The sequence below is a fragment of the Gopherus flavomarginatus genome, chromosome 11 (assembly GCF_025201925.1).
Source record: "Gopherus flavomarginatus isolate rGopFla2 chromosome 11, rGopFla2.mat.asm, whole genome shotgun sequence".
NCBI lineage: Eukaryota > Metazoa > Chordata > Testudines > Testudinidae > Gopherus > Gopherus flavomarginatus.
Window position 1 is genome coordinate 48,635,296 of NC_066627.1, and position 13,077 is coordinate 48,648,372.

The following is a 13,077-nucleotide window of genomic DNA, read 5'->3' on the forward strand; positions in this document are numbered from 1 at the left end:
CGTAGGTAACACTCCCAGGGAAGTTAATGAAGCATGGCCTGAGTAAAAACTTCAGGATTTGGCCCATTCATATGACTGTTTGAAGCATGTCCAATCACTGTGCACTCCTGGGGTACTCATTATAATACCGATGGACATAATTACCAGCAAAAGGGTAGAGAGTGGAACGGGGAATCCGGGGCTCATTGTTCTAAGGGGAGAGCTCTGTTTGTTGAGCAATAACAGCGGCGCAGAGGGACCTTCCTGAAGACTGCCGGCTCTGGTTTATGGGAGCTGCTTTTTGAAGTCATGGGGAGTTTTGCCTAAATTAAGACTTGCAGGTTTTGATCCAGGGAGTCTCTTTTTGTATAGGACCCACATTTCCCTGGACTGTCCCATATTAAAGCAAGTCAGAGTCTTGATTTTTACTCTATTAGATAGATGTGACTATACTAACTGATTGTGCAACTCAAGTAACTGAGTGTGCAAAGAGCAAAGATTAGCTGTTTGCATGCAAAAATACCCAATTGTGCATGCACAGCCGCAGTAATTTCCCCTGTGGATTAGGTGCGTGCATTTTGGGTGTGCACTTCTGCATCTAACCGCTTCTGAAACTCAGGCTTTGCCTGTCTTTCCTCTGAATGTGAACTGCACCCATCTCACTGGGCCATTGATTTATAATCTGAAATGAAGCCTTGCTAATTTTAAAACCAGGATGTTAGCAGGGTGAGACATGTTAGCTAATTAATGTCATATATATGCACTTTGAAAAGACGCTGCTAAGAAACTGATTATGCTATTGCCTGGGTAATTAGCCTCTCTGCCTGGATCTTCTGCTGAGGCTTTAAGAACTCTGGGAGCTCAGCAGGGCCTCCTAACCGCTCAAAAAGGTACATTTTTCACAGAGACATTTAGGGATACGTTTTTCAGCCCTGGTGCAGAGGAACGAACCCACATGACTCCCATTAGCACTAATAGGAAACGTGTGGCTCGATCCCTGTGCATCACAGAAAATTAACCTCATGCTGATTATCCAGGGCTGGCAATCAAAGACAGCCTCCTGGGTACGGTGGGCTGCAGTCCATGAAATATAGAAAGACAGGAAGCAAGTTGCTAGACCTCTCTGCCTCTTTGTTTCTTTCTGCAGAGCTGTGAAGCCATCTACTCCAGCGTTTCTGGCCTGAAAGCCCACCTGACTAACTGCAACAAGGTAAGTTTGTCTGAAAATGGGTCTAGACTTTCTGCCATTTTGCTGCCATCACTGTTCAGGGTGGGCGGTCTTCTCTCTCATTCTCCTCCCACTCATTAGGGGGAAATGGGCCATATGCCACAGATAGAAAGTATGTCAGAGGGTTTTTTAAAAACTATTCATTGCATTGGGTCCTTGGGAAAGGTTGATGCCACTGGGAACCCAAACACTCTGCTCAGCTCCCACGCAAGCTGTGCAAATGGAAACTTTCCAAGGCCCTCAAGCCACCTCTAGGGGTGAGGAGAGGCGTACCTGCCTCATGCTGACTGAAATCAGGGGCCTTAGTTGCCAGGTAGAGCCGGCTGGGTGAAAGTCATCCTGTGCAGTGGTCCAGCTGGAAACCAGGCACTCCCTGAACCCCAGACGGGCCCACGGTCCTTGTACAGGATCAGTGCAGAGGGAATACAAATTCCTGTATTGTCACCTGCCATCTGTGAGCTGGATACTACATCATCATCATCATCATGGCACGTCCCAAAGGGGCATGGCCTCCTTCGAGATTGAGCACCACCCAGCTCAATCTCTGGCAAGGGACTTAAGGTGGTCGGGTTGTATATTCAGTTTGTGTCCATCACTAGCAATCTTGTCATACCCTCAAAACTTTGGACGCCCATGTGATCACTGGCCGCGTAGCAGCATCCCTTGGTGCGCACGCCTTGGAATGGGTTGGTTTTCCATGTTAATAATACGCCCATACCAGGCGAGCTGCCAAAACCAAGCCAGTGCTGATGGAGGCAGTTGCTGGGTTCACCTTTCTGATCTTGCCCTGCCACTTGATATGAAGCAGCTGACAAAGTGGACGAGAACTGAAAACATCAATCTGGTGTTCTTAAGCTTCCCTCCGCACCCACGTTTCACTTTGCTGCACCTGACCTGGTGTCGCTGTGTTCTGTAGAGCAGCGGCTGGGTGGCAAACGGGATGTCACAATGCCCCCGCAGAGGCTGCCAAAGGACCTGAAACCCGGCAGCAGCTGGTGCTGGAAGCACAGACGCATCTTCTGAGCATCTTCCAGCACCACCTTTGAGGCTGCTCAAGTGTTTGACAGCTGCCACCAGCTCGATACACCATCCGCACAGGTTAATACTGAGCGGGTTGCAGTCTGGAGCTGGATGCTGCTTGATGGGAGTGGCCTGGCACTTCTCTGGCTTAATCACCAGACCAGCGTGTGTTGTTTCATGCCCAATTAGACCGACCCTCAGCTGCAGCGATTCACCAAACTGAGCCAACAGGACAATGTCATTGGCATATTGAAGATCTCAAAGCAGAACAGGATTCAGTTCAGTGACAGCTGCCGTCGCAAGTTTATCCATCAGACAGTGGCAATGCCGGACAGCTGTGGTGACAGAACACAGCCCTGCCACACACCTATGGAGATGGGAAACCCTGCTGTGTATCTGCTGTGTATCGAGCCTAATATAGCATACTCTCAGGGCTGTCCACCATGCCCCCTTATTCAGGCAGGTATGGACCCCACCCTCGTGGTCAGCAAGGAGTAGAGAGACACGTCTTAACATGCTGTCTAGCTTGTCAAGCACAGGGCTTAAGTGCCTCTGGCATCCTTGCTTAGGCTCCTCCTTAGACAGAGTGATTCTCATCCTAACCGTCTAGCTGGGTTCTGATGCTTAACACACAGTACAGTAAATACAAAATAACCCGTCGTTCAGTGCCAAAGAGGAAGGTGCTAAGGGAATTAGACACGTAACGTCTATTGACTTGGGCACCTAACTCCACTCATCCACTTCAGAAATCCCAGCCTATAGAAATACCATGTGTCACATAAAGAGTCCAACCAAGGGCAGGGAAATGGCCACATAGTCACATTATCTATCTAGGTAAGTACAAGACCTCCACTGTAATGGAGCGTGAGGGCTGTTACACCTGAGAGATACAGCAGTAGTGCTTCCAGTTTAAATTAACTCCAGGAACATTGGCCCACCGCAAGAGAAGGCGAGTCACTGCAGACCCATTGAATTGGAACCAGAAAGAACTTGGCAAACTTTTATCTCCTGAAATCCTTTCAGCTCTAAATCACATGGAATGTAGTAGATTCCAGAAGGCAACTCTTCAGTTCCTATGGGCCAAATTCATACCTGCTGATAGGGTGACCAGACATCCTGATTTTATAGGGACAGTCCCAATTTTGGGGTCTTATATAGGCTCCTATTACCCGCTGTCCCAATTTTTCACATTTGCTGTCTGGTCACCCTACCTGCAGATTATTATTGAAAATGTTCACAGCCCTGTCCCCGCTACCTTTAACTAGAACAATAATGAGAGAATTTAGAAAATCATATGCAGAAATCCTGCACAAAAAGCAGAGTTTTCACAAAATAGAGGAGATTGTACCTGTTGTTTGGATGGATTGCAAAATTATCCTGCTTGCCGGAACAAGAGGCCCCTTCACAGCAAAGCCAAGAGACTCCAGACCATGCAGGCCTGCATTTGCAAAAAATATGCAGGCAGCTGCACCCTTAATTGTAGATGGAATTACCATGGCAGCGCACAGGGAACAAATGCACAAATGATCCCTTACATCCCTAACTGGTCACTTGAGTGCACAGCTGTGGTAACTACACTCACAAATCAGCCGAACAACCGCCCATGTATTTTCTAAATGCACAAATTCATGTACCTTATTTTGCAACATGTAGACCAGGGATCGGCAACCTTTGGCAGGTGGCTCGCCAAGATAAGCACCCTGGCGGGCCGGGCTGGTTTGTTTACCTGCCGCATCCGCAGGTTCGGCTGATCGTGACTCCCACTGGCCGCAGTTCACTGCTCCAGAACAATGGGGGCTCCAGGAAGCGGCTGCCAGCACATCCCTCGGCCCGCACTGCTTCTGCAGCTCCCATTGGCCTGGAGCGGCGAACCACGGCCAGTGGGAGCCGCAATCGGCCGAACCTGTGGATGCGGCAGGTAAACAAACCCTGGTGAGCCATGTGCCAAAGGTTGCCGATCCCTGATATAATCCGTGCTAGCAGCAATCTACAGGGCTTGCCTCTAGCATCCAGAGAACAGATCAAATCATGTCGTCCTGACTCAGGAGCGACCCCTGCTCTCCAACTTGTGCAAGGAAGGACATAGACTCAGTGCAGTCCCGTGACATGGGGAGAGCATGGGGAATTCCCATGCAAGCAGTCTGCAGGTGTCCTCTACCACTGTGTGGAGATGTAGTTTGGGAGCCCAATGTGGGACAGGCAGGATAGGGAACGTGTGGCTCCCACGCACAGACTAGTGGCCATCGGACAGCTTTGGAGGTTAGTTGGAGGATACAGTGGAGGAACCTTGTTGGAGGATACTATGCCCCATGGCTGCTGTAGAACTCATAACACACAAGTTAACACTAGTGTGAGGAACAGGGCCTCAGCTCTTACTCTAGCATTGACTTCAGAGGAAGTTTTGCTGGAAAAAAGACGGCAGGATTTAAACCTACAATAATCCTCTCTTCTAATCAGTGGGGTGGGTAGTTGGGGTGTCTGGCAGACACCGTCCAGTAATTCTTAGGAGACCTAAGGAACTGGACTGAATTATATTTTTCATGAAATCCCAGTGGAGTGTTTAGAATATATTTATCTATCATTAAGAAGGGTCAAACTGACGCAGAATCATTGCACTGGGGTCAGTATGGATCAATGATCTGTGATTTTTGCCTGATCATTTCTGGATTGTGTGTGAAGTGGGAGTCTGGGCTGGCCTGGCCTGCCTGTATGCAGACACAGCTAGAAAATGAAAGACCTGCCTGCCATAAAATTTACAACATGAACCCAATTATGAAGAAATTCCCACAGAGCCCATACATCGCCCAGAGGGCCTAATATGTAATTCCCTGGTCAATAAAGAATGCATTATCCCCTCTGTGCCAGTGGACCGAGGCAGAGTCGAAAAATCATTCATTTTCACAAGGACTCTAATAATGAAAATCCAGCAATTTAATGGCCTGTTCAAGAGTATAAAGGCAAAATTAGGAAAGACCCATTGATCATAAATTAGAAGTTTCACTCCCAGTAGGTGTTCTTAACGATCACTGAATTTGCTGACAGTAAAGAAATCGTGTAGCTAGCGATATTAAATGGAAAAAAAAGAGTCTGTTAATGTAATATTACAGTCAAGATTTTAAATGCACAAACACCAGGAAATTCCCATTTTCACTCCCACAGAAACCATCATTCATTCCCCTTGGGGTGCACATGTGGTGTTTTGTATTATTGTAGGAGGGGTTACTTTTATGTGTTGATACACAGGTACAATTACAGTTTCCATGGGAACGGCAGCTTTGAGTTTCCTGGCTTTCAGGCAATTAAAATCCATGCCATTGTGGAGGAAAACATGCCTCTCTGTGTGTGGAAGATCCTCACACTCCTTTGCTTCCCCAGGGAATAAGTCCTGCGCATCATGTTCCCTGATGTTTTTCATGGGTGTTCTAGGGAGTAGGCCCAGGTTTTCAGGTACATGTGTTCATCTGTGCACCTGCTTTGCACATATTGTGTGGGTAATTGCATGCACAGGTGTCTAATTGAGCATATTAATGTTTGCAGCTTTACCATGGTTGCAGTAATTGCCCACACAAGTCAGATATGCGAATGTGCATGCATCTTCACACACGCCCAAAATTTGTCCTCCATTTGTATCAAAGGAAGCTTCTCTTCCTTTTGGATCCTTCTGAGGAGAAGGAGCCCCCTCACTGTAACAGATAAGGGACCGGATTACATGGTAAATTCCTGGCCTGCAACTTCAGGGGCGCTGGCGTGTCCACATAACCATGGATGCAGGATTTTAGGAATACATCTAATCATTTACCTTGAAGACAAAGTCTTTGAGCTCTGGATGTTGAGGGGGCATTTGTGGCCTTCAAGTGGCCCTGGACCCATCATCATGGGCCCAAGCAGCAGGCCATTTTCTGCAGACAATCCCTAGAGATTTCCAAGGGGCTTCTGGATAGTGAAGAGAGAGGGAGGCTGTATTCTCTCGTGCAGCACACATTTGAACCTGCTTTGGAATACAGGAGCATGTTCTCTGCCTTTCAGGGAGACCACTCTGTTGGGAAGTACCAGTGCCTTCTCTGCCAGAAGGAGTTTAGCTCAGAAAGTGGAGTCAAATACCATATCCTCAAGACTCACTCAGAGGTAAGGAAGTGGGCAGGGTGCAATGGGGCTCCGGGGCATGGTTGAGGCTGTTTCCTGCTAAGGTTCATCTGTGTCCACTAGAAGCTCCCATTGGAGCTAGCAGTGTTTAGGCCAGAAGTGGGCCACGTCCGGCCCGCGGGACCGTCCTGCCCGGCCACTGAGCTCCCAGCTGGGGAGGCCAGCCCCCGTCGCCTCCCCAACAGCCTCACCTCACCACACCACCAGCGCTCTGGCCCACCGCTCCTGCCGGGCAGCATGGGCGGCGGGGCTGGCTACGGCAGGGCTGCGAGCTTCAACTGCTCTGAGCAATGTGGTAAGGGGGCGGGGGGTTGGATAAGGGGCAGGAGGTTCCCAGGGGCAGTCAGGGCACAGGGAGCAGGGGGCGGTTGGATAGGGTGGAGGTTCTGGTGGGGGGCAGTCAGGGCACAGGGAGCAGGGGGCGGTTGGATAGGGTGGAGGTTCTGGGGGGGCAGTCAGGGCACAGGGAGCGGGGGGCAGTTGGATGGGGTGGAGGTTCTGGTGGGGGGCAGTCAGGGCACAGGGAGCGGGGGGCGGTTGGATAAGGTGGAGGTTCTGGTGGGGGGCAGTCAGGGCACAGGGAGCAGGGGGCGGTTGGATGGGGTGGAGGTTCTGGGGGGGCAGTCGGGACAGGGAGCAGGGGGCGGTTGCATAGGGTGGAGGTTCTGGGGTGGGGGCAGTCAGGGAACAGGGAGCAGGGGCAGTTGGATAGGGTGGAGGTTCTGGGGGGGCAGTCTGGGGACAGGGAGTGGGAGGGGTTAGATGGGGCTGGGGTCCCGGGAGGCGGTTAGGGACGAGGGTCCCAGGAGGGGGTGGTCAGGGGACAAGGAGCAGGGGGGCGTTGGATGGGTTGGGGGTTTTGAGGGGGGCAGTCAGGGGCGGGAAGTGGGAGGGGGCGGATGGGGGGGCAGGCTGTTTGGGGAGGCACAGCCTTCCCTACCCGGCCCTCCATACAATTTCACACCCTGATTTTTTTTCCCCACCCCTGGTTTAGGCAGAGGCGGGAGGGGTGGGGGGTGAGCTTACACCTCTTTGCTTTTCTGGCCCTCCCTCCTTGTTCCACCTGTTGGACCTTCATCTGAGGCCCCAGAGCACCCAGTCTAGTCTCTGGCGCGTCCGGAGGCACGGCTCTCCTATGGCCTTACTTTACACACTTTGTGTTCAGGGTGGGCAGTGGCAAGCTCATTCAGCCCAGTTTCCAACCAACCCCCAGGCTGAAAAGCTTGACTCTGATTTGAAGGTTGTTAGGTTCCCATTCTGCTTATGGGAGACTCAGAGAAAGGGAAGAGAGGGGAAAGTGGAGCGGAGCAGAGTGGAGACTCAGAGAAAGGGAACTGAAAACATAGAGGGGAAAGTGGAGCGGAGCCTGGGAGGTGAGGAAAAATAGAGAGAAACTGGGAGGAGGGGGTGAAGGGGGAGAAGAGGAGAGAGAAATTTTCATGTGAAGAGAGATACAATCCGCACCTGAATAGCACATACAGAGTGCACCGTTCCTTCTGTCCTTAATACACAGCACAGATTTGTTTCCCCTCTAGACAGAAAAATGGTGTAAACTATAGGAGGAAAAGGTTTGCAGCTCAGGGCCCCATTATGAGAGGCAGTGTGGTCTAGTGGGTAGGCACCAGGCTGGGAGTCAGGAGCATCCAAAACTAATTTGTGGCATTTGCAAAACTTAAGCTTCCCCAAAGAGTCCCCTCTTTCCTGCTTCCCTTCCCCCTGCTTCCATCATTACATGTCAGTGTCTCTGTGGACAGATGCTAAGAGATGCATTCAGACTGTGGCTGGAGATGTGCTGCATCATTGTACAGGACCCATTGACAAGTTAAAACTGGGGGAACAGGGGCAGGAGGATGGAATAAGGGGGATTTCAGAGGTCAGAGAGGGAAATCTGGGGGGATGTGTTCAGAATACAGGAGTTTTCCCTGGTGAGAGTGAGGCCAGGAGGGAAAATAGGGGGGTTTTATAAGAAGGACGGTGGGGAGGTGTAAATGGAGTGGCTGGGACAGTGCTCCCTGACCTGGGAGGGTGACTAACCCCTACTCCTGTTCTTTTTCCCTTTGGACACAGAACTGGTTCCGAACCTCTTCAGAGGCTGCCCAGAAGAAAAAGAACAGGGACCAGATTTCCTCCAGCCAGGAGGAGAAAAAGAAAAGCACAAGTGGGAAGAAAAGGGGCAGGAAACCCAAGGAAAGGCCTCCGGAAACGTCTCCGACAGGCAAGGAGAGCTCGGCAGCAAAGACTAATCATAAGAAAGTCCCGGAGCCCTGGGAAGGATCCAACTGCAGCCCCGAAGGGAGAGAGAGAGGCACCAAGCTGCCCACCCACAGGAAAGGGGGAGCCAGTAAGATGCCTGAGAAATAAGGGGTTCAGAGACTCTCCGAGCATTAGTTTACAGCCCAGGGTAATGGGGTGGGGCCCCTCACGGTTTTCTCTCCCCCGCCCCCTGCTCATCCATTTGTTTGTTTGTTTTTTTTAAAAAAAAAACAACAAAAAACCACTTTAAAATCATGGACCTTGTTTCACACTGGAAAAAAAGAAAAGACTGTGATCCTCCATCCGTCACCCCCGTGCACAAGCCCGTACCCCTCGACTCCACTCCACACACACGCGTGTGCACTTGTGTGTACACACGGGCTGCACAACTCTTCTGCTGACCTGTCACGTAACGCAGCCAAACCCCTGCAAAGTGGGGACTCCCCCGCTCACCGCTTCCTTCAAATTCTGTGTGCTGAACTGGTGATGCTTGAGCGAGAGGAAAGTGCAATAGAGGCGGGGCGTAAAGGCTTTTTATTTGGGATTGCTTGTTGGATTGCAGTGCCAGCACAGGAACATGATTGGTTTCTTTTTGGGTGGGGCAGGAGAGGGAGGGAAATGATCTTTTAGACACCATCTGTAGCACGCCCACAAATGGTGCAACAGCCTGTGGCTTGTTAATTGTGATGACCTAGGGGCAGGGTTGAAGAGGTGTCTCCAGTGAATAGGTTTTGCCTACCTGTTGCAGTGGCTGGTGAGGCTTAGAAGATGCCAGTCCCGAAGCCAGATGCAGAAGATGGTTATAGCCAGGATCCAAAGCATAGCACCCTTAGGAAAGATTTGGGGTTTGTAAGGCAACCTGGTGCCCCATGGCACCCCCCTGGAAGAGCCACAGTTAGTCCACTTTGTTTCTCTGAATGATGCTCGTGCTGGATTCCCAACGGGGAGCTGTAGCTCAGAAGCCCACCTGTCGATTTCAAAAGATGTTGTGGTTCCAAGCATTTAACCCATGGTCTGTTGGTTTCATGGCCTGACCAGTGTGTTGGGCATGGTTTCTTCTCCACCGTCAGGGTAGGGAGGTGTGGTGACCGAATGTGGCGGTGCGTTCGCCGTAGCACAAGGAGTTTGTCTGTTTGGGCTATTGTCATTCACAAGCAGCAAAGAATGCTCAACGAGGCAAGAAACATGCCTGCGGGGCATGAGAAAAAGATCATGACTGTCAGAGGTGCAGCGCACTTGTGACTCCAACGAAAATACACTGGCGTAGCAGGTTCTCAGCACCTCTGGAGATCAGGCTGAATGAAACCAGTCCCAAGGAAGAGTTTTTTTATGTGGGGGGGGGCATTTGTTTTATTTTTTTAACTGAAGGCTGGGCAGTTGCAAAATTATCTGAGCTCCATTGCCAGATTGAAGGGGAGAAAAACCCTCTGGATTTTGGGAGAACTTTTCCAGACTTTTTAAAAAAATGTACATCAATATAAAATACTGTATCAAATTGATACTAGCTATTGGTACAAATAGCCTGTTAGCAACAGAGCTGGGTGACTGCTGCAGAAAATATGCATGGACATTTCTTTGAATTCCCCCTTTCTGTGCTCGCTTTCTCTGGCAGGAGTGTTCACTACAGGAGCAAACGCTGTGGAGGATTGGCAGAAAGAGACTTTCAAATTCGTGATCATGAGCCTTCACCCCGGAAAGCTGATTCTAAGAGTGAGGCTCATTCAGTCAGGGGTCAGAAACAAACCACGTGACCTATCTGTCCAATCAAATCAGCTCCACTCTTGAATACTGAAGACTCACAAAGACCCAAGAGGGTGAAGAACTTCCGATAACGAATCCATTTGAGAACATTGCAGGATGATCACAGACAGAGAAAGAGGCAAAAGTCATCCAAGTGCTCTATGAATTAGTCACCCAGTTCTCTTCACTAGGCCAATGAGATCTCTCCAGCCTGAATTTGATGCACTACATTGACACCAAGTGACAATCACAGGTCATGCTTTATAGTCACACCTCCGTGGCTTGATGGATGCACTCCTCTCTTGACTCGTTCTTACTCCCTCCCTTTGGGAGGAACATGCCGCAGCCCAGGAGAGCAGCCTCTGATCCCCTGAAACTCATACTGACCTCAGTTCATCTTCCCAATTTGTCATTACTGAGAGTCCCTTTTAAACAACCACACTTGTTTTGTGTTAGTATTTCTCTGAGCAGAAATTCTCAGAACACCTTGCTCTGGGCTGGAGGCGAAACTTCCCCAGACCAAAGTCCATCGGCTTCTAGACAAAAACCAGGCTACCTCACTCCTTGATAAATACATGGGGCTCACTGCAGTTCATATCACAAGGAGGCTTACCAGAGCATTTTTGTAACATGTTTTTCACTTGCCAGTGGAACAAAACCCAAGGAGCTTTTCCCTCATTTGTTCCAAATTGGGGGGGTTGGAAGATTACGTTCGGGGGAAGAAATTCTGCTCATTTAGTCAATTAAAACCTTGACCTTCACTTTGCTTCACTGCATTTCACAGCCTGTCCTCCATCCTCTCGATTCTTAGTATTTTTTCATGCTCTGAAGAGCCATTCAGTAATAATTAACCACCTTCTCCAGTGACACATTATTACTGCCTCAGAGATAGAGCTGTCTACTCCTGATGTCAGGTCAACTCCTCTGGGGAATCCTTGCTTAAGTGCCCAGCATATATCTTGACAGCTGAATTAAAACGTGTGGCTAAAGCCTCCACTACTTGCCCCTGAAAATTGTGGCCTACAGTTTGCTCGGGATAAAATCTCTCCCTTGCATTTGGCCATTGTTTACAGAACACTGCTGGGCCGCATTTTAAAGCAATTAGTGAACAAATTTAATTAGCCGGCACATCTGGCCCTGTCTGCCTTTTGGGCATCATCGGTTCTGTTGTTTATCTTGTTGTCAGTAGCACAAGGTACAGATCTTATCCCCCAGGGGAAGAGGATGCTTCTTAGTAGCCAGAAGGCCGACGATTTCCTAGCCTTTGCTACAGGATAAACTGGAGCTAACTTTCCTCGCAACTTTCCAGTACATTGCAAAAAAAGTAGGAAAAAGAAGACCAGTTGAAATTTTGCAGTCGTTTTGGTGATATTCTAGCCAGACAGAGCTCAATAGTAGGGCTGCCTGTTTCAAATGGAGTCATCAAAGCAGTAATTACCAGAAAGCCATTGCATTGAGGGTTATTTTTCCCAGGGTGGTGGAACGCTGTTAAGCTGTATCCCGCCGATGCTCCAGGGAGGTGCTATCCTGCCATTGTTCCGTGCTAATATTGCCACTTGCTAAAAGGTCCTAGAGCAGCAGTAGCATTCTGCTGTTCTCTCGCAGGAATGGAACGCAGCATGAGAGCGGATGTGAGAAGTAATGGGGCCTCGGATTTTCAAAAAAAGCACATCCAGTTATGCTCCTAAATCTGTATATAGGCTCCTAAATAAAGTGACCTGATTTCTCAGCCATGCTGAGCACCCAGCTCCTGTTGACGTCAGTGAACGCTGCTGGATGCTCAGCACTTTTGAGAAATTGGGTCACTTTATCTCGGAGCCTAAATCTGGACATTAGAGGCTTGATTTCAGGCGCCTGCTTTTCATAATCTCAGTGAGAACTGTTTGAATAGTTACAGATTAAACACCAGCTGGAAGATGTTTAGATGTTCAGATAAGGATCCTGACACAGCAGAAAGCGTGGCTGAAAGGAATAGAGGAAAGGCTGTGGAAAGAAGCAAGGAGAATGCATCGTGGCATGTACAGTACAAATAGCAGGATTACACTTAAACACAATTGGTATTGTGTAGGCCCAAGCCTTGAAAAACGTGGGTCCCAAAGCATACTTGCTGCACCCTCAAATTCTGCAGGTCTGGTTGTGCACATTGGCTGTCACACAGCACAACCGTGTGTCTTGTGTACGCTTCAGTGCACATGCTTCTGCTGGGGCACCCACAGCTACCTCCTTTAAAGAACTGAGCCCCTAGGCCCAAAATCTTCCCCTCATCCCAAGTAAATGGGCCAGGCACTGGGGACTCTGCAAGGAGGAGTCGTCTTCTCATGGTACCAGAGCAGCTACTCAAGGCTAATGGCTCCTGGCTCTAAATCCACAGTGTCCTGCTCTCCAAGGAGACCTGGGCTGTGCAGGTCTGGGCTGTGCATCAATCTGGGCTGTGCAGCATGCGTGGGGTTCCAGCGGCTGGGCTTCCCTTTGGCCCCGGAAGAGGAGGCAGGACTGGCTCCTTAGCACTGGAAACACCTTGACCTTTATTTTCAGTGACCATCGCACGTTTTTCATTAACGGAATTGCAGGAGGACACTTCGGTTTTGTGACGTCCCAGATTTACAAACAAAAGCAGCTTTGTCAGATACTCTCAACACGAGGGGACATGCCAGCACCGCTTCGGGGGTCTCGCCCAGTTCTGCGCAGTTCAAAATGGGATCTTCTGGAGAGCC

The 13,077-nt window shown here is 49.7% G+C and overlaps 1 protein-coding gene across 4 annotated transcripts in view; it reads left to right on the plus strand.

Annotated features, from left to right (window-relative positions):
* ZNF512B (zinc finger protein 512B) overlaps positions 1–12,751 on the plus strand; it is a 62,591-nt gene extending 49,840 nt beyond the window's left edge. For all 4 annotated transcript variants that reach the window (XM_050918262.1, XM_050918264.1, XM_050918263.1 and 1 more), the window contains 3 exons: positions 1,127–1,189; positions 6,254–6,352; positions 8,438–12,751. In XM_050918262.1, coding sequence (XP_050774219.1) covers positions 1,127–1,189; positions 6,254–6,352; positions 8,438–8,731 — 456 coding nt within the window. In that variant the 3' untranslated portion in view covers positions 8,732–12,751. The remainder of the gene's footprint in view (positions 1–1,126; positions 1,190–6,253; positions 6,353–8,437) is intronic.
* The last annotated feature ends 326 nt before the right edge of the window (positions 12,752–13,077 follow it).